The sequence below is a fragment of the Cyphomyrmex costatus genome, unplaced genomic scaffold (genome assembly GCF_001594065.2).
Source record: "Cyphomyrmex costatus isolate MS0001 unplaced genomic scaffold, Ccosl1.0 scaffold4, whole genome shotgun sequence".
Lineage (NCBI taxonomy): Eukaryota > Metazoa > Arthropoda > Insecta > Hymenoptera > Formicidae > Cyphomyrmex > Cyphomyrmex costatus.
The window spans coordinates 521,622-543,992 of NW_017278207.1; the positions used below are offsets into that span (position 1 = coordinate 521,622).

The 22,371-nt window shown below is 30.9% G+C and overlaps 1 protein-coding gene across 1 annotated transcript; it reads right to left on the minus strand.

The window, feature by feature from the left end:
- Positions 1-11,453: 11,453 nt before the first annotated feature.
- Positions 11,454-12,261, minus strand: LOC108777035 (peritrophin-1-like). The gene is made up of 2 exons (XM_018543821.1): positions 12,187-12,261; positions 11,454-11,793 (listed from the first exon to the last, which is right to left on the minus strand). Exons 1-2 carry the CDS (start codon positions 12,191-12,193, stop codon positions 11,546-11,548), a joined length of 255 nt encoding a protein of 84 aa, XP_018399323.1. The 5' UTR covers positions 12,194-12,261; the 3' UTR covers positions 11,454-11,545.
- Between the last annotated feature and the right edge of the window lie 10,110 nt (positions 12,262-22,371).

Here is a 22,371-nt window from a genome sequence, read left to right on the forward strand (position 1 = left end):
TGTTGTAACGATACTAATGTATGAAATGCACGAGGACGAAAATTACCGCAAGTCGGAACGCTGGAGATATTGGAGCTGCAACTATCACGATATTTGGAGAAAAGAATACAATTACTGTAACCATGAACGCGACTAAACGATCCGATACGTATCTAATTAAAATTTCTACAGTTTATCTCGCATGAGAATTCTATGAAAAATCTATAATCACACAGATTGCATTGATATACCTAGATCATAAGAAGATTTAATAATCCCAAAGCTCAATACAAATAGATGAATATATTATAATATATATAAATAAAGCCAGACATATTTCATTGTTGCCTTATTTTAAAAGCGACACAACTAAAAACTGCACCTTTTTTTTTTTTTTTAGAAAAAAGGGAAAATACTTTTCGTTAAAAATAATTGTTTAATACACTTAGCTTTTATGTGGAGTTGAATAAAAAATCTAACTCTGTGCATAACGTAGATATATACAAGTTTATATATTTCGATCAAAGTAAAAATACTGTAAAGACTGAATCGTAAACGTTACAAGATTGTCGATACCGATAAAAGTATCGTCGTTTTTTCGTTCTATCCTTCCCTCACTCACACCTTCACGATCGTCGATCCATGCAACATCTTCCTGCCTCTCCAGGAAGGCTCTGTAACAACCCTACCCCCTGCCCGCTCTCCACTATCCTCGAAATCTAAATGATTCGGTTATTTCTGGAAGGTTGCTCGAGGCGCTTCTCTTCCATCGACCTCATTGCAAAGTGATTTTCCTCGTACCTGTAATCCTAAATTCGATCGATCGTGCTCCCCATGTCGAGATAAGTAGTGCGGAACGCAGAGGGAGAGAGGATACTTACAAAGAGAGTAAGAAAATGTTTCGATTGCATTCGTAAAACAACAAGAGTATGGATTAACACACTGTAAATCCATCAACGTTTGTAAGTTCTAATAGTTTTTAGTTTTAAATGTCTTCTTGTTTTTCTTATTAGTAATTAAACCTGTGAGACAACATAAATAGTAATTAAAAAAAAAAAGGCGCCAAACAAGAAAATATATTCCTTTCACAATTGGCACAAATTTAAAGAATTCACCCTTAGTTCGAGAGATATACGAAAATTATGTTTTGGGGGGCCAACTTCACCCTAGCCCCCCAATATTAAAAAATCGATTTTTTCCTTCATGCATTCGTTTGCTCATCGTTTGCTCAGTTGGAATTTTCGTTTGCTCACCCTTAGTTCAAAAGATATACGAAAATTATGTTTTGGGGGGCCAACTTCATACTGGCCCCCCAATATTAAAAAATCGATTTTTTAATATTGGGGGGCCAGATTCACACGGGTCACTTGACGCGAGACCCTACCGTGTCTCTTGATACAAAAGATGCTGTACGAATTAACGTAGAAAAATACTGCAGTACAAATAAAAATTCACGAAAAATTATGTATTTATTATATGATTAAGTAATACATATTATCATTATGTCTAAATTAATTCGTAAATTATTGTATAATGTAATATTGTTATTATAAATTTATTTGGCATATAATAATTATCTACGTGGATATATAGTATAATACACTTAGACTCTCGATTTTTCACCGAGCCATATACATGTACATTTATTAATATAATGAATCCTGCTCTTTCTCGCAATCTCTCACCAAAAGTCTAAATATAAGCCTTATGTTTCTGACAAATATATATACATATACTATATATATCGTATGTATATAAATCAAGCAACTATGTCCCGTATAAATTATACTTCCAAGCGCACAGCTGTCACAAGCAGGAAAGGTCGATTATAAAAGAAATTCAAACTATGAGAATGGAATAAAATGAGGAAGAGCATCAAGGAATGTAATAATATTTATTTGTTTAACATTTAATTGATACATTCTTTAACACGCGATATCGACGCCTGTTGGTATCCTGAGCATAAAAAGATGAATGTCATTTCAATTTTAATATGTCATTTGTTCTGTGTTCTCGACCTATCCATCGTATCTATTGCCAGAAGTACAAATCGCAGGTAGATTGCGAGATCCTGATATATGTATGCATATATGTATATGTATATAGATATATATGCATTTTTTAGGCAGAGTCCAGTTAAATGCCTAGAATTGCCTCGCCTCTTCCATGTTGGTGTCCACTGCGATTCATTACCTCTCTATTCATCGACAGTACCGACGCAACATTCTGCCGGGCCCTCGAAAACCGACCTGTGTCTACTCCCGCTGCCTTTCGCCTCTCTTTGTCCTTTAACACCAGCCCTATATCACGTCCTTCAACATCACTTCTATCGCTTATATCATCTATTCAAATGCAGAGAGCTATTGACCTGCGGCGATATCCTTGAAATTTTACCTTGTTGCGAACAAGTATTTAACTTTGATAACACAAACGATTTCAAAATAATTAACGTGAAGGCAGCCCTCTCCTTTTTCTTTACGTAAAAATATTAATTAATTGATGATTGTATATATAAAATATATTGAGATTTTCTTAAGCCCCGTGTTATATAAACCCTCTAGTTTACCGTATCGCGTCTTTTAATTATTCCCTCGGGGCTGTCGAAATATATCACCAGCAATCATCTTGCGCTTACGGCGGAATAAAAGTACTAATCTTCCATCTCGTGAAAGAACGACGCCTTTAGCGAGAAACTTGAATAATAAGCAATTGTAAGCAAGAGTGTTTTTTTTTTTTTGCCTCTTCTGCAATATCCTATGCAGATCCATGTCTTTTTCGTCCTTGTCGAGACAATACAATAAACAAATATTAAAAACTATGAATTCATTCGTTTCTCTTCGCGGACTTTCTCTTTCCCTATCTTTCTCTTTCTTTCTTTCTTTATTCGCGTTCGCTGCTTTTAATGAAATTCACACCAGCGCGCAGCGGCTTGGCTGCGTCTACTACCCCCATAGCTCCTAACAACAATCCGCCCTTACTTACTTCCAAAAGCCTTTTCACGCAAATGAAAGTTTTTCGTCTCGAAATTACCTCAAATTATTCAGCATTTAACCATGCTCTCTCATTTATGCATTTATTCAGTGTTCTGATATGATTTACTCTGTGATGAATTTTGATATGCGTTCTTCTTATTCGAACACATCTAATGCTTTTCGTGTTTTAATACTTACAGAACAAACATTATCTTTATCTTTATTAGCAAAATCGAAAAGTAAATTAATATTTATATATAATTTATAAAGAATTATTAATTTAACAATATAAAGAGTATGATTTATGATATTATTCAATATCATCTCATTATAACAATCTATTATATTATTAAATTATTATATCAAGAAATATTATGCATATATATATTGTGTACACTGATATTAATATGTATCACAATTTTCTAAAAGCTACAAGTAATTTAATCTTTAAATAACACTGGGAGTCCAAAAGATCTTTTTTTTTTATATTTACAGTAAAATTTCACCTTAACCTCTGTTATCTTTTTTCTAGAAGTTTTGAGGAGTATGTAGAAAAATTTTCAAAACACAAAATACCTATTGATAACTCTAGGAATAGCGTACACTTTTTCATGCTGGGGTCCAATTAACCCCATGTGGTGTCTACGTGATTTTTTTTTACGCGTGTTATTTAAGGATTAATTTAAAAATGAGTGTTAGCTAATTGTGTTAAAAAAGTAATACAGCTTTCTGCCTATTTAAACGATTGAATATGTTTGTGTCATGTGATTATTTATCGTCTTCCTTTTCATCTATGAAAATAGAAAATATTCTTAAAAGGGAGAAACCGAGAAGATGCGGAGAGAAACGTGTGCAATATACATACGTACTTGCGGTAGGTATACTTAAAATCTCATTTATATTGCTTTCACTATCTGATAGTACATAAATTCCCCTATTCGAAGGGGATTTTATGTGTTATATAAATGCACCCGATCTATCTAACCTGGCAGTAACGCAGAGAAGAGAGAGAGAGAGAGAGAGGGGGGGGAGGGAAGAGAGTATTCAAGCAGAGAAGAGAGAATTATTTATCCAACGAAATCATAAGTGGAAAGATTTTAGTTTAAATCAATATTTTTATGTATATTAGAATTGTAAAATATTTAGTGTTTATGTAAACTTATACAAAATAAGACTTTTGCACACCAAAAAAAGCTACTTTTTAATATAAATCGAAAAGGAAGGGTATAAACTGTAATACGAAGTATCGAAATAAATAAAGGAAACCAATTCAACGCGCGTATGGGGTAACGAGCCCAGTCTGAGATAGTTTAAAACAAGGTTGGCTGCTTCGGGTTCAGGTGCTGTTGCAACTAATATCGTAAATCCAGATCGAGTTCGAGGAGAGAAGAGCTCCGTCGCCCTTTCCTTTACAGCCCTTGCGCTGCTATAGTTCCATCTTTTGCATCTGCGCAATATCTTTATAAAGTAAAGCAATAGGATTATGAGCGCAGATTCCATGCAAATAGCAAAAGTGAAAACAGCCTCTGAATACTAAGGTGCTAACTTAATTCTAGAATACCGAAAAAATTTTCAAGTATTCAGTACCGATCTTATTTGCAATGTTGATATGAAAATATTACTTTCATGACGATTGAGCGTATTACGCGTATGCAGCTGTTAAGCGCATACATTATAATAATATTAATGCTGAAGAAATTAATCAAGTGGAATAAAGTTTAAACTATTACAAATTTGCAATATTACAAATGTTAAATTATAGAGCAGAAAAAAACATAAAATTTTGATAATTTCTAATATTTTATTTTGATTCAATTAAACATATTTTGGTCGAAATTATGTATATTTATGGTCGTAAATTCTTTTCAATCTTTAATTGAGAGCGTAATTAATTACAGATATGTGTTTTAGATCGATATTTTACAGATTTTTGTTTTACGAATCTGTATTTAGAAAAATTGTTATGCTTTTGAGGCTTTCACGGGTATTTTCTTCAATTATACCAGAAGGTTTGCGGGTTATCGCCGTGTCTTTCTTCATTATTAATGCCAACGTTTCGTGAACCATGACGTTTACTTCATCAGGGCGAGGGGTGCACTGATACTGAGCCGCTACCCTGGGGGACTCCCTTTATGTAGACATAAAATTTGAAAATTATATATCCTTGTAAAAATTAAATACATATAGCTGTGGCGAAAATAATATGTTTATTAAAAGTTTGTAAAAAGCTTACTTAAATGTTGAACAGATGTTTCATTTAAGTTTTAAAATATTTGTGAGTTATTTATGAAATGGAAATTTAAACATAAAATTGTTTAAGAGATGTTCACGATTACGTTTTGAAAAATTACGCTTTGAAAACGGTGCTTTAAAATATCAATAAAATTTTTCATATACAATCTTAAACAATGTAACCGTCAATGAAACTCGTCATAAACAATATAACCATCGATAAAGCATTATCTAAACAAGTATAAACACAATATCTCACTAAAAATTTTCACCAGGGAGGTCGACAAATAATCAGGGAGTTTTAAAACTATAATTTTTTGTCAAATATTTAATGATTAATTATGAATACCGGGCTTAATAATTGTTTATAAATAATTATACTCTCAGTTTTAATTTGTAATTTACAAAACTTGGTTAAGATAATAATGCTTATGTTATTTGTACAAAACATAATGTGCAAAATTGTTTTGGAAGTACATATATTAATATCTGATATCATATCTGTCGATCAATCGTTGCGTGAGTTTCAATAATCTGCTGGATTGTTATCAGCATATCACACGACGAAATATCACACGACGTACCGACGTTAACCGATCGAATTTTAATCGGGGTCTCCACAGAATAGTTGACGTGTGATCTCCTCGAAAATTCCGAGTAAAATACGATATGCCAGAAATCAATTCCACAGATATCATTATTAACTTTTGTCTCATAATTATATTATATATGTTAAGTAATAAAAGCAAATTAGTAAACTAGGCAAGATACAATAATTTGCTCATTTATATTTAAATGTTAGTGAAATAAATAGTTTTATAGTTTTTATTTAATTTTTGTTTTGAATATATTGTTAAAATAAGAATAATCTATGAATTTATATACTTTAAAACTGTCTTATATTTTAAATAATTAATATCAAGTTAACTTTAAATTCGGTATTCTTATCCTTTAAATTTTTTAGAATAAAAGTAATGTTTCTAGGAGAATGTATTGAACTGACCAACGTTGCTGCGAGTTTACGTCGTGATCTTCAGACCGAGAAAATTGTTTTCGGTCAAACGAAACATTTATAAGCCATAAAAAGCCTGCCGTTGCATTGAAGCCGAACGATCTATTAAATTTTTATGAGCTTTTTGTCGGAAACCTCGCAGAGTGTCCGAGCAGTGTGCTGAGGACGCCGTTAGCTCTAGATTTCCAGCCATACCTGCATATAAAGGGTGTTACATAAAAAAGCTGATACACGAAAGTCGTATAAAGTTAATCCCTATCTAATTGAAATAAAAGAGTCATTTTATATATAATTTCTCATCGTTCTTGGCAGTGATAAAATATTCCAATGCCGCAACTGCAACGCATTAAGATCAAAGGTCTGAATTAAAAGAAAAGATGCCCTACTATATTCATGATTTTATCTAAACGGACTAACACTATCGTTAATTTAAAACATCACAATTAAAATCTGAAAAAAATTAGATAAAATTCGATTGATGATTTAAATAATGACTTTATTCCCTTTATCTCAATAAATGACAAAATGTGCAATAGTGGTAAGTATGATATAAAGAACAATTTTTCTGTAACCAATACTAAAATACATTAAGTAAATAGTTTTCCTTGTAATTAGAATAAAATAATACTCAAGAATGGTAAATAATAATAGTGATAATTTTAAATCATATTTTTAATTCCAAAAATTGTTAAAGTTTTTAGTAAAATTAATAAATTATTATTATTTGTTAATGTTTATTGATGACTTGTAATAAAGAGAAATGCACAAAAATTATTTTTGTTATGCAATTGGTAATATATAAAATTTCATAAAAAACTGATATATCAATTTTTATACACTCTGAATACTTTATAATCTGCTTCTTTATCCGCAATTATCTTATACCAGATACTATGAGAAGTGCAGATTGTATTGATCTTATCTATTATGCAATTGGGTATTTTGCGTAACTATTGTACTCAATATGAGAATTTATATTCGCAAGAGATGGTTTTTCGCATATTAATTCCTAAAATAAAAAATTCAATATTTACTTGCGTTGTAAGCAGAAGGATACCCTGTGGAACTAAGTCTATTTCGAAAATGTTTACTTGTGTTAGAGAGGAACGAGAAAGTAAAGACAAGAGGCAAAGAGCGAGAGGATGAGGAGGCACGGGGAAGAGGGTGAATGCATCCAACTCCGCTTGTAATGAACTTGTGAATATTTAGTGGGGTAATTGCCCTTCGTAGCGAGTCTCGCTTGCGTCTACCGCTGTAAGGGGTGTCCGCCAAATCCGGAAGCAAAACCAATATCAGTCGGCCACCTGTGCTCTCAGCTTGCACTTCGTCATATATACGTTACGTGTGCACATCGGTTCCACATATATCGATAATTTGATTTCCTCGGGGACACCGTAGGACGACTGCCAGCCGTTCAGCCGACTCTACTCTTTTTCATTCCGTAATATGCCAAACAAAAAGATATCTGCACTTCTCATAAGGCTTCAGTGACATTACTGTGTAGAAACACACCAAATTTTCATAACCTTATTACACAGAGATTTGTAAGAGGGTTCGATGAAATATCTGTATTTTAGCAAGACAATTTTTTAAATAAATAGAACCGAAAAGTAACGAAAATTTATTATAATACGCGCTAGAGGTTATTTCGTATAGAACGTGACAATACGGTAGAATTTCTTGCTATTTCCGTAAAATTGGATCTTTTAAAAAACAATATTTTTGACAAGTTTATTTTACTAAAGAATTCTGGAAAAACGGTCCCGTCACGGAAATTGCCTAAAAATTCTATCTACAAAACTCATATCTCAAAACTCATCGGAAACGATCGCTTATCTTAATAGTTTCGAGCTGGTGTAAATCGCTACGAGAGAAACATTGTCAGAAAGTTAAGAAAGATAGCTATAAACTTTCCTATTTATGCCATTTGCACAAACATACTATAAATATACAATCTAAACATAAATTGTGCTGTTAAAGTGTTATTTTATTTGAGCAAACCTGTGACGTGTGTGTTAAATTCTCATATTGCTTTTAGTACATTCTTCTTTCAAAATATGTTACTTCGCAAAAATCTAGATTTATGGTATCGTTTCTTAACTTCTCTATGCTTCGTAAATTCTAGACGCATATACTATAAATAAAATGCGAATACAATCTTAACGGCACAAGTGTGCATTATGTATTCTGATAACCGATTACTTCATGTTTCGTGCCAAATTGCTTCGGGCATATTGCAGAAAATATGATTTGTTATTATTTATCGAAAGGACTACGTCGCAGTTCTATAATTTTGATCATCAGTATTATACAAAAATAATGGTTACGATTTTAAATTTTCTATTACTTAATCGTAATCTCTAATTTATTGCTTTCAATATTAGAAAACACGATAAAAAAAGTAGTGATTGAACATCAGCAATTGAAAAGCGATAATTCTATTGAATAAAAAATGCCAGTAACTCGTGTAATAAATGTACAAGTCCAAAGAGAGACATGCAACAAGACTGTAATCTGCCGACGAAGCCTAAGCTTACTGCACGTCTCGTGTAAAATAGGCTTCCGCGTTCTTTGCACGCCATCTGAACGTTTTATAATCACTGCTTCTCTCTTTCTCTTTCGTTATCCCTCTTTACTTTTGCATTCTCTATCTTCCTTACTTAGAAAAATGTCTGGCTATTAATTCACCCTCGCCTCCTGCCGCGCATAACGCCTTGACGGAACGTACCACCTGGTAAAACAAGCTACATAAATTAAATGGTGGATTATGTATCCGAAATTTTCTTTATTTTCCGAACACAACGGAGAAGAACGGCGCAAATGAGTAAAGGTTAAATGCAGTTCGTGTTAAAATACAAAGTTGTAATTATAAACTACGTCTGCATTTTGCGAGAAAGATAAATACGATTTTATGAGAATTTATATTTAGCAGCTTTTTAAAAATAATAATGTAATGACAAAGGAATGATGAAGGAAGCGTTTTAAAATTATATTATACAGTAATAATTCATTTTTCTTCTAATTTTTCAATTAATAATTCTTTCATTTAGATAAACCAATAATTGATAATCACAAAAGTACTATATTTGTAGATATTTATTATACATTTGTCAACACGATTAAAAAATATTATCTTGGCAATTATAGGTTTTTTCGCCTCGGTAAAATTAACAAATGATAACGCTCCCAGATCGATCACCGATATACATCTATCTCGCGGCGCATCTTATGACAACGACGGCAACCAATCGGTTTCCAATTTGATACAGAATAGAATCCATTAACGGCGTCCTCCACTGATGCTCCCACCGACCGGATACATTTCGGTGAGTGTCAAGGTGGGAAATGGCAGAAGTAAAGCGAGAAGCCGGTACGGAAGTGACGGAAGAAAAAAGGTATTGCAGGCGAGAGAGCGCGACGAGGGTGTAAGAGAGAGAGAGAGAGAGAGAGAGAAACGAGGGATGAAAAGGAACATACGAGATGCGCGTAAGCGAGCTGGCTGGCAGCCGGTAGCTGACTCGTACCGATAAGAAGTCTCGATCCGCGTTCGCTCCCGCAGTTCTCTGTCCGACGCGACGCTTCGTTCGTACCTTTCCTTTCACGCGCTTCTTTCTCCAGTTCTTCTTTTTGTAAGGAGAATACGACATTAACTGACGGACGAAGAGCGACGTCTGCGCGACATGATCTAGCACGGAGAGCAATACCGGCGTAAGCGATGAAGGCGACAAACCCTATCTGAGTATTGAGCTCAAAATGAAATAGGGTATTTACAGTGGAGTGCAAAAGTTTTCGGCCAGTGGCATTCTTGTACTCTAATTTATAAAAAAAAGTCTAATAAAATTTCATAATTATTATCAATTGTTAGTACACAATTTCATTATCCATCTTGTACTAACACCCGATGACAATTAAAACTTTATCAGGTTTTTTTTAATAATAATAATAAATTAGAGTATAAAAAACGTCATTGGCCAAAAATGTTTACACACCACTGTTACTGTTCAATGATAAAAATCTTTCCTAGGATCTGTCCTCTCTCATTCTTTTTCCTTTAGCTTCAGTTTATCATTTTTTATTTCTACTTACATTTGAATTATTTCAAGAATTATAGCGTGTGACATTTACTTAATTTATATGCCTATTACTGATACAATATAAATTTTTATAACAAAAATATTATAAACATTAATAAATACTATTTTAACAATTAATAAATACGATTTTATGTTTTACGATATAGATTTAGACTAGCTATGCACATACGTGAACAATTCATGTAAAACGTAAAGAATAGAAATGTAGAAATGATATACGTTTTACGGATGTGCGCAAAGTAAAATACGTGTTACGTTTTTAAGTCAAGACAAGCGGAAAAAGCAATATTTAAAGGTTAAAAAAAAACGTATATAATTTAAGATACTTATTCTTCTAATGATCATTGTTGCACAGAAGATTTGTTCTAAATGTAGCAATTCCGGAAAAGTGTGATTAAGTTGTAAATTTTTCATGGCTGACCTATTCTCATTTATATGAGCGCAATTACTATTCTAAGTTTATTCGCTGCTGCCCGTTACATTTTCTGCACTTACATACCAGTGCCAGTTTGATAATACAAACTACCTATTAAACTGTTGATGTTAAAATGCAGCGAAATGTTCGCGTAACGTGAAGATTTCCATCATTTGATACGAGATATCTCGAATAAGCTTAATCTTTGATTTCAAAATATGTCGAAATTATTTTTTTTATTACGATCGTATTATTTAGCGTTTACGTTTAGTAAGTTTTTTTTACAGATATAAAAATTATACCTGAAAAATAAATTAATTCTTATGTTTAAGCATTTTTACAAGCCTTTTGATAACTATATTAATTTTTTTATTATATATATCATATTATATAACATATTTTATTTCTTGATAAATGTTTGAATTTACATAAAAAATAATCTTTTTATTAATAACGTAAATATTTGTTAATCTATTGCGTAGTAATAGATTTTTTATAATGTTATAATGTCAAGCAAAACACATCAACTAACAAAATTAAAACATCCAGACTTCGAGACTGATTGGTCTATCACGAACATTCGTTATCATTATTTTATCAAGCAATCTTCATCAATATAGATATCGCCTGCTATTTACTAATTAATCGGTTATATTAAACGGACTCATATACACATGCAATATTAAGTATGGATAATTTATTTATTATTTATTAGAAAATATATATTCTATAATGTCATATAAGCCGTGTAATGATTATGTAATACAATAATTCAACAAGAAAACGATCCATATATTGTTATATAATTGTATGCAATAAAGTCATTATACACATAAATCGATTAATGAGTAATGCATTCAACATTGAATGGATAATCGCAGACCTGTACTTCAGGATTGAAGTGTAAACCTTCAGGACACTTCATCACAATCGGTCGGCCATAGTCACAAACAAAATAGTGATTACAGTTGGTGGGATGAGGGATGAGAACTATATCCTCCCCTTCTTTTGGCGCTGGGCAACGAATTTCTTGTGCTTGGGCATAAAACACGCCCAACAGGCACATCAAAAGTGCAACGGAGTATATAGCTAAAATATATTGAATCAATGAAAAAATGTAATGACAAATAATCATTTTATGAACGATCTTGAATTAATTGTAATTTTGTGCTATAAGTATAAAAATAAAAACGCGCGTGATATTAAAAAAAAAATGTGTATAATGATTATTGTTTTTATTAAAAGTTATATATTTAAGAAAAATGCGCAGAGAAATATAATATTATACTATATCTCTATATTATACTATCTATATTATATTACCCAACTTAGATAGAAAATATCAATTCATTTACGATATTTACAAAAAATATGTCCTACGTTTATCATGATACATTTTAGAGTACTTTACACAATAATAATTATATTCACTCATAAATTTGAAATTCGTAAAATTACGTCTCACTTGAACAACAAACTTACTTTTCATTTTGCTGCTTATTATTCCTTAGTTTACTCTTTATGCGAATCTTACTCTTACGCGAATTTACACCTGATTGTACGTTCGACTATCTAAAGCCTGTTTATATACCCGATTAATAGATCCTTTTTATCAGTCTAAATCACTCAATCGCTCCCTGTTCTGAGATTCAAATCCTTATCAGATACGCGTGTAATGATATCATGATAAACGGCTGCGACTCAATATTTCACATAACAATCGTGAATAGCGACAGTTTCGTGAAATCACGTCTAGGTTTGTTGTATATCACGTTCAGTCGAAATATTAAGGTGAATAAGGGTCGAGGTAAGCAAGTAAATGAGAAAAGAAAGGATTTATGAAGAGTAAAACGAAATGAACGAAGTGCAGGATGAGTGCAAGAGAGTAACGGAGAATGAGAGGAAGCGAGAAAGGAGAAGGATGCTAGCTGACACTCGGACAATGCTGGCGTGGTGCTGTCGCGTTCGGTTCCTGGTTATGGCGGGTGCACAATGCCTATTGTCGGGCAACCCACCATACAAACGTGTGTGCTGACGCTTTCACACAACGGCCAGCTCTAGCTCTCTACCTCTATCTCCTCTATCTTGTCTGTTCGCTCTCTCCGTCTCCGTACTTTCGTTTCTGCCAAAGACGAACACAAAATCTTCCTCCTCATCATTTCCTCATAAACTCGCGGCTTTCGACTAGACCAATAGGATATGTAAAGAATAGGATACATTTTTTCGAATAATATTATACGTAGTAGTACAAAATGAGCTCGAAACGATAAAGTAGAAAGATATAAAGGTAGGAAAATTATATTTGATAGTCGTCGTTTCCACGATACTGCATTTCTAAAATATCATCGTAAAATTGCAGTTGACATATATTTCAGTTTTTGCTGTTGCTATTATATAATGTAAAAATGTAAAGAATTACAAATTGCTAAATAAATTTATAACTTTTTATTTTATTATTTAAAAACACTGCATTAATTAACTATAAATAAATTTATGTTCTGTTAACGTAATCTAATATATTATAAATAAAATAAAAAGTTTTCCAAATTTTTTTTTTTTTAAACGCACTACCAATTTTTCATAAAAATTATATTTTATATATTATAATTATTTTATTTTTCAGAAATTACATATTAAACAACTTTTCCTTTCTAGTGTATAACTAAATTGCTGGTTATTTATTTAATTTATACAAAATATCTGAACACAAGCTAAAATAACAATATCGGTTGAATTGGTATCGTTATCTTAAGAACTAATGTCAATTTTATGTAGAGTATATCTACGTATATATCTATATAGAGTAATCGCATTATCAATACTCTTATTCACTATGATTACTTCACTTACTTTAATTAAATCAATCATTTTTTAAGATTACTTTCTATCTGACACATTAAATTTTATAAATCTTCTTTTAAATACTAATACAATTTTAATGATTCACTGTCATTGACTTAAATGAATTATTATTGACATCAATTACCACACATACTGCTATTATCATACACAAATATATTAGATTGAATAAGATGAGTTAAACACAGAAAAATAACTCATAAACGAATTTATAATTTCATCATAACGCTTTGAGTTGATAAAAAATTTAGTACAATTACATTTTGTTTTGTTTCGTATAAAAGCAGAAAATTTTTAACAATGAATTGTCATATTTGTATGCTAAAATAATAGATATATATATCCTGAAAAAATAAATATTTAAAATATAAAGAAAAAATCTTTTTGACAAATAAGAGGAAAGGTGAACTTCCGTTTTGTCATTTCGGCAAGATGTCTATAATTTGAATTCAATCGTTTGCAAATCACGACCTTGTTCGAGTCTTATTCTCGATTGTTCGGAACTGCGCGGAAATTGGGTTTCCTGTAGGAAATGAGACATTTCAGTTGACACGGAGGAACGATTGTTCGAAAATGGTTGGACGCCTACAAACGAAAAATATATCGTTTTCTTTGGACGTGCCAAAATTTTGATCAACTCTCAGTCATAAAGCTAGTTTAACGTATAAAAGTATATATTGCTTTGTTCGTGCTTCGATTTTAGATCAATTTCTGTCATTATTAAAAGAATAGTTATTGCAAACAATCTAATAAGTATATTTAATAAATATATACTATACAGCTGTCAATATTCATATAAAATAATTGTCAAAATAATTTTCAGATTATTAACCACTAAATTGCTGTCGGCCATAATGTTTAAAAATACTATGGCATGTAAAAATGTTAGCGTTAATATTTCTATTCTCTATCGGCTGGGTAAAGAAGAAAGAAAGAGAAGAAGAGAACTCGGTCTCCCATACTCGCCATATTGGCATACACGCCGCCTGCGTTTTACGGCCATATTCAGCGATTTTGCATATCGAGGCCAGACGTGTGTATGTGCGTACATTATAGGGCTGGGAAAAAAAAAAAGAGAGAAGGGAGGAAAAGAGACCCATCGCCGTCCTTTCTTCTCCAACGCCATCAGAACTGCTGCAAGCCCATTCACCTTTTCCACATCGATTCACATATATACGGCAATCGCAGACCTTCTTGAGAGCTCAATTTATCGCGGAACGGCCTCCGCTGCCGCATCGGTACAAAGCATGCTGGTGTGCGGGACGTATAACCCTCCTTCGGATCAAATTGTCATAATTGAATAACCAAAGAGATAAGCGAATTCTGCTTTGACTACAAGTGCGCTCGCGTAACTTTGGCAACGACCTCACCGTATACGGGTCGATTCATTTAACCCTGGAGTGCTTCGAGTCCACTTGGTGTTCAATTCTAAATTCTTCCCCTCGCCATGCCTACACGAATTCATTTTTACGATTGAGTCGATTAAACTGACCTATATGTTACATTCGGCATTTCATTTACCTTGATATTGGAATTGATTTATGGAAATTAAAAAAAAATGATTTTAATTTATGCAGTAGTTGAATGTAAAATCGCATATATTAAATGTTAAACTAAAAGACTAATTAATATTAAAAATTTGCCTAGTAAAATTTTATCAATTATAATGTAAAACAATATTCAAAACTAATTTAGACTGTTACATTTATATTATATGTAACAAAAATATTTTTAGAGAGTATGAGGAGGGATAAGCAACCTTAAAATTGTACGATTCATTCCGGCGATCAGAAAAGAAAGGCGGTATAAAAGAAACACTTGATGAAGCTGATGGAAAAGGTTGATACGAAATAAACGAGATCGGGTGGAAGCGGAGGATGCGGATATCGGGGATAGCTTTAACGGTCTTTTGTTTAGCTGACTCTGCCGTTCGCCGGCATGCCGATAATTGCCACAATGCGAGGATGAAAAGCTAGAAAAAGTAAGGTGCACCTGAAAATCAGAGAAAACGGCTAATCAAATGACAGGTTGATCATTAATTTTACTCTTGAGATTTGTAATATACAGGGTGACCCATTTTAACTTAGGCAGCCAAATAACTCGAAAACTAAATCCAATAGACAAAAATGTTTCAAATAAAAATGGAACGGTGTCGAGGGGGACACGTTTTAGTCACGTTGTTTTTTTCCTAAGTGGAGGCGCTGAAAAGATATGAAGGTCACCTCCACTTTTTTAAATGGAATCATGTAATTTTTTTTAGATAACGTGATTCCTCTAATTATTTTGCATATAAAAGTATTAAGGTAGAGATACCAAAAAACCAATAGTTTTCGAGATATTTTACACTTTATTTTGGTACATATTGACACAAAATGTTAAATAACTCGTAAACTGTTAACTTTTTGATTATCGTACCTTAATGCTTTTGTGAACAGAATAATGAGATAAATCAAATGGTGTAAAGAAAACACATAGTTGCTTTAAAAAAAATATGTATACAAAATGGATAATTTTTTAAATATGCAACTATGTGTTTTCTTTACACCATTTGATTTATCTCATTATTCTGTTCACAAAAGTATTAAGGTACGATAATCAAAAAGTTAACAGTTTACGAGTTATTTAACATTTTGTGTCAATATGTACCAAAATAAAGTGTAAAATATCTCGAAAACTATTGGTTTTTTGGTATCTCTACCTTAATACTTTTATATGCAAAATAATTAGAGGAATCACGTTATCTATAAAAAATTACATAATTCCATTTAAAAAAGTGGAGGTGACCTTCATATCTTTTTAGCGCCTCCACTTAGGAAAAAAACAACGTGACTAAAACGTGTCCCCCTCGATACCGTTCCATTTTTATTTGAAACATTTTTGTCTATTGGATTTAGTTTTCGAGTTATTTGGCTGCCTAAGTTAAAATGGGTCACCCTGTATATAGATACTTATATACATGTAGGTATACTTGTTGTGCATTTGGAATAAAATTATGTACTTTATAACATCGTTATTTTTATTTTTAACTTTCTCTAGAATGATTATAGGTATACATGTATAAAAAAGAAGAATTTTATCAGAAACTCGATAATGGTTTTTTCTATTGATAATTAGTCAATAAAAGATTCGAATTGAAACTAAGTGCATATTGGCATTCGTATTAGACAACCAGTTAGAAACTTGTTGCTGTGATTTACAATCATGGGGCAGGCAAATTGGGGAGCAGTCGGGAATATGTCATAGATTTGTGCCTATGAGAAGTGGTATTGCGAACACAATTGCTTCTGGCGCGAGGAACGTAACATGTGGTCACGCAATACCATTCTGATTGCGCTCATTACGGATTTATTAGATTCCATCTTTCTTTCTTATTTAATGCAATGTAAAAAGCAAAAATGTTAAATCCGTTTCGTAGTATACGAAGAAACTACATTTATAAAATGTATGCAACATACAAAAGAATTATTTTTTTAATAAATATTACATTTTTTAAACAAATAAATTTTTTAGGTTTTATAAAAGGTAAAATAACTTATTGTTAAATACATATATTCTTTTTAGGAAATTTTTTTACAAATATATTTTTTATTGTAATAATTATTATTATTGGCTAGATTGCCTAGATCTTCTTGGCACAATTACAAACTTTTTCTAATTAGATTTTTTATTTTTTAAAATAAAAAAGATAAAACCCGCTTTCTCTTCTTAAAATGTCTTATCAGTAATAGAGTCTTACTTATACATATAATAGAAACATTGAAAAGTAATCCAAATTTTTTTACATTGTATTGAAAACCAAGAAAAGTAAAAAAACTTGGGTTGGACAAAAAGGAATTACAGACGGAGGGTTAAATAACATAAAAATTTTTATCTTAATTTCTATTTACCAAACATTCTTTTTAGAGAAACAAATTTTCATTTTAGAAGATCAGAGATGGTAAAAGATTGTAGCAATACCTGGTTTCGTAGAACATGAACTTTCTGTAATCGTCTGATATTTACGAAGACTGCATCCAGTAAATTATAGTTTGTTTTATATTACAGTATGGTACGATAAAATGTTATTGTATCACACTATGAATAAGAAAAATATGTATTTCTATAATACTGAACGTAATAAAAATATTAACGATAACAAAATCTACAAAAATTACAATCTACAAATTTTGGATTTCAAAATACAAAAGATTTAGATACAATTTTAAGTAATATGTTGTAAATACGTGTAATAATGTAAATATGCAACGACATTGTAATTAAAATTTCCATAATTTTTAATTTGAATGGTTTATCTTTAGTGTGTTTTGATACTTGAAAATATTGTTATGATTACAACTTATGATGCAAACAAAAATTACACATTGATACAAAACAAATATAATCCAATGTTGAAGGAAATTAATGTTACAATAAACATTTTAATTCTATATCTACGATCGAGTTTTTATTGAATAATTAAAAATGTCACCGGCAGTGCTCTCCGCTCTTACAATCTCAAGTAGAGGAGGTCGCTCTTGAAATTTGCATAACTGCTTCAACGATAGGAGCTTGCTTGAAATATGGCGTTTTATTATTTTCAAGGCACTTCACTTGGTTAAATGTAGGCAACGAACTAAAAGGTGAACACAAAAAGGAACGGAAACTATAATAAGATAAGTTTGTTTAGAAACGCTGTGATACAATGCAATTAATTTAATAAAAACTAAATAACTGTAATTTTATCAATTCCAATTGATTAATACATTTTTTACAGATTAATATTATTTGTTATATGAGTACTAAATATATGGAATAAGTTTTTTTCAAATTAAGTTAAATTCTATGAATCTAATCTTAATGCATTACATTCTCAAACTTTTAAGATAAAAAATGTATTTTAGATAAGATAATAAAAATAGTATTATTTATTAATACATTAAGTAAACTCAATGCCTTTATTCATAAGACTGGCATTTTACCTGAATGTCAGTCTGATTTTCGCGGCATGCACAGCACAACGACTGAGCTGCTTAGTGTGTCGGACTTGGTGCTTGGGATTTTGATTCTGGCTGTCTCACGTCGTTGGTGGCATTGGACTTCTCCAAGGCATTTGATACTGTCAGCCATGATCTTCTCCTAGCTAAACTTATAAGCATTATGGCCTATTCCAGTCTTCACTGAACTTCCTGCAGTCTTAAGGATCGTGTCCAAGTAGTATTAATTTATAATTTTTTTCCTACGTTTTCCTGTCCTTGTATAGTTTCTTCAGGTGTACCTCAGGATTCAATTTTTGGCCTATTGTTTTTCAACATTTCTATGGCTAACTTATCTGCTCTTCCTTTGTCTTATAATTTTTGTATGTACGCAGGTAATGTTACTCTAATTAAACTTTTTTCCGATTAACGCGCCTTTAGCCTCGTTGAGTTTAAATAATGATATCCAATTGATTGTGTTCGTAAATTGGGCCTTCTCAAGTGCTCTATATAATATTTGTATGTAAATTTTAAATACATCTTTCAGTTATATAAAGTGCTTAATTACTTATTAAAAATTATAAATCTTTAAATTTACAAAATATGCAAATTTATAAAAAATATTTTAAATAGTCAATCAAGAATAATTTTTAAGATATAAAATTTTACGGTATATTATTTTTACACAAAATTATATGTCTAAATTTTATATTTTATTTTCTTAAGATTACTATGCACAAAAATGAACAATGGAAATTGGAATTGCCAATATGCGATATTGGCTGACTAAGGTAGAAGATACTACTGTTATACTAGTAGTGCTGCTGGTGCAGCAGATATAAAACAGGATTCTTGATAAAGCGACAGACGGACGACGTGACGTTTAGCGCACGTGTACCACATGTTGGCATGATTTCGAAAAAATAGGTTCTTATAAATTGTGTATTGTTTCTTATGTATAAGAATATAAATATTTTGAGATGGTCTAAATCACAGACCGAAACGTTCGATTGATTTGTCTACATGTTTATTGTAAGATTAAAATAATTTTCGCATAGTTAACTGCGTTGACTCTTTACAGCCTTTTAATTATATGATTGTTTCTTTGTTTTGAACAAAAAGAGTCTATAACTAGTATATTTATATTTATTAATATTTTTTGATAAATATTTTGTAAACGTCACAGAAACATTTATTAATAGAAATAACATTATTGTATTTGCAAATACCAATTAATATTTCGCGTAAAATATTATTTATTTTATCGGCAATGTAATTTAGGTAAACCTATTAATTGCATTCAAATTATACACACTAACGTAATGCTAATTAATCACAGCAATCGGCAAATACATTAGTCAGGAAAAGTTACACACATTGAAGATTCTGGTCATGCCCGTGACATTCATTTATTACACAAATATACCGTCGTGCAAGTAAGTGTAATTACACGAATAATTATTTCTTTGCCGTCTCGCGGAGGAAATTATCTCGTAAGAACGATCATATGCGGTCGCATTCTCGACGAGGTATACGCTAAATGTCAGTGTAAGCACTTTCTATGTCACAATGAGTTTCTTATGCTATTAGTAAATATTATAAAATCATATTATTGCATAGCAATTTATTAAATATTTATTTATTCTTCAAGATTAGTTTACAAATTACTTTTGTCCTTTACTCTCCTCACCTGGTAAATTTCCGCAATATTCTCGCTAATCATTATCGTGCACTCCAAAGTTTCAAAGAGAAATAAACTATTCATTGCGGTCGACCTTTACGACTCTCGTAACCTCTACATTTCTTACTTACTTATTCTCCTTTCCGCGTTACTGGAAGTGATCTCTCTCAATTCCAGAGTTATTGCCCTATTTCTCTTACTTACTGTTTCAATACCCGATTATGTTTGTTTTATATTATACTTTTAACTTTTTTTTATAATGCTTTGAAAAGAGTAAATTTAATATATAATAGTGTTGCCTCCACACTGTTTTTAAATGCATGTAACTACGTTTGGTTATAATATTAAACAATTTAATTTAATTAACTTTGCCTTTTGTTTTACGAGATTGGCTTTTGAATAGATATAACGTATCTATTATTTATTACAATTTCTGCGTTAAAATATGCAGCTGGTATTATCTACATACGCAGTTATTATTAAATGATTTTAATTTCTTTATTTGTAATTTAATTATTATTATAAACAATGAACAAATTTTGCATAAAACAACAATAAAATTGTGAAAGGGGTTCTAAGAGTCAAACGCAGTTTACGGTGCGCAAATATTTAATACCAACATAAAATATTTATTTATTGAATCCACGTAAATTCAAATAGACATGCTATAAAAAATAAACATTTTGGTTTTGTTTCCGGCTCTTTAACGTAACAACATGTACAGATTTCACATTGTATATCACAATGTTATCTATAATTATATATAATTACATTGATTAGATAATTAATTGATATTTAAAGTCAATATTACAATAATGATTTTTTATCACATTGTTAATGTCTATTTTGTAAATTTTTCTTAATTATAAACTTAAATTCATAAATTATTATTTTTATAATAAAATTATTATTTTTTTTAATTAGTTAACCGGAGACATTGATTTTATTTAACAATAAATATTAATTACTTTTTATTAAACTAGCCATTCAAAAATTAAAGAAAAAATTCAAAATTGATAAAAATTTTATATGGTGCAAGAAATTTTATAATGTATGTCAATAACAGTTTAATAAATTTATTCAAAATATATCATGCGTTATGTAAAGTTTTGAATTTAATGATGTATTTTCTGCCACACCGAAATTGATTCAATAATTACGACATACTGCATAACGAAGAGAACAATTATTGTACATTTCATTTGAGTAATGATGATCTCTATAATGAAACTGGTATATTTTACGTACGTATTTTAATAAAATAATAAAAATGTGTGTGTATGTATTAAATAAAATAATCTCATTTGCTATATGAACTGTAAAAGTGAAAAAATGCACATCTTGTTCATCAACATTGATTAACAAGATGAGAAGGCATACTAAGATATTTAATTATGGAATGTGTCATATTAATTTACAACGAGCTACGCAATTAAGTTATAAATGTAAATTTGATTTCATTGCCTCCGTTACCTACCTATATCAAATATATTAGGTAAATGCTTGAATCTCTATTTTGAAATATATCTTAGCTATTGAAGTACGAAATCAAAGTTATCATGAGTATTTAATTAATATTTGAAAAAAATATAGATAAATTATATACTGTAATTGTTAATTATAATAAAACAATATTAATTATTTGTTAAAATTATAATTTAAACATGTGTTATTATAAACTTAATTTGCATACGAAAAGTTTTCCTCAAAAATTAAATTTAATTGATTTTTAAATATACAATTAAACTAAAAAAAGATTTACAGTAGACACAGATCGTTGGCATTCATTCCGGATGTTCAGACAATGACAATAGTATCCGGAGCTCCGGAAATCATCTAAGCTTCATTAGTGTTAGATATCGATCCTCATTATGATATCACGGAACCGTCACGATGCACCTACAAACTGAATCTGAACACCTGAGGAAGATTCATCGAGTTTCTCCATTTGCATCGGGTATGACCTATTTCCATAACATTATCGTTAATACTAGCATAAGCGCTCCTGGATTGCATGATGCAGGACCGACATCGTCGTTTCTATGATCAATTCTGTTTCTAGTGTACAGAAATTACAGGTAAATATTAGGTTTTAGTAATAATTATGTTATTAAAAATATAGATTATTGTGTTAAACTCTCTCTCTCTCTCTCTCTCTCTCTCTCTCTCTCTCTC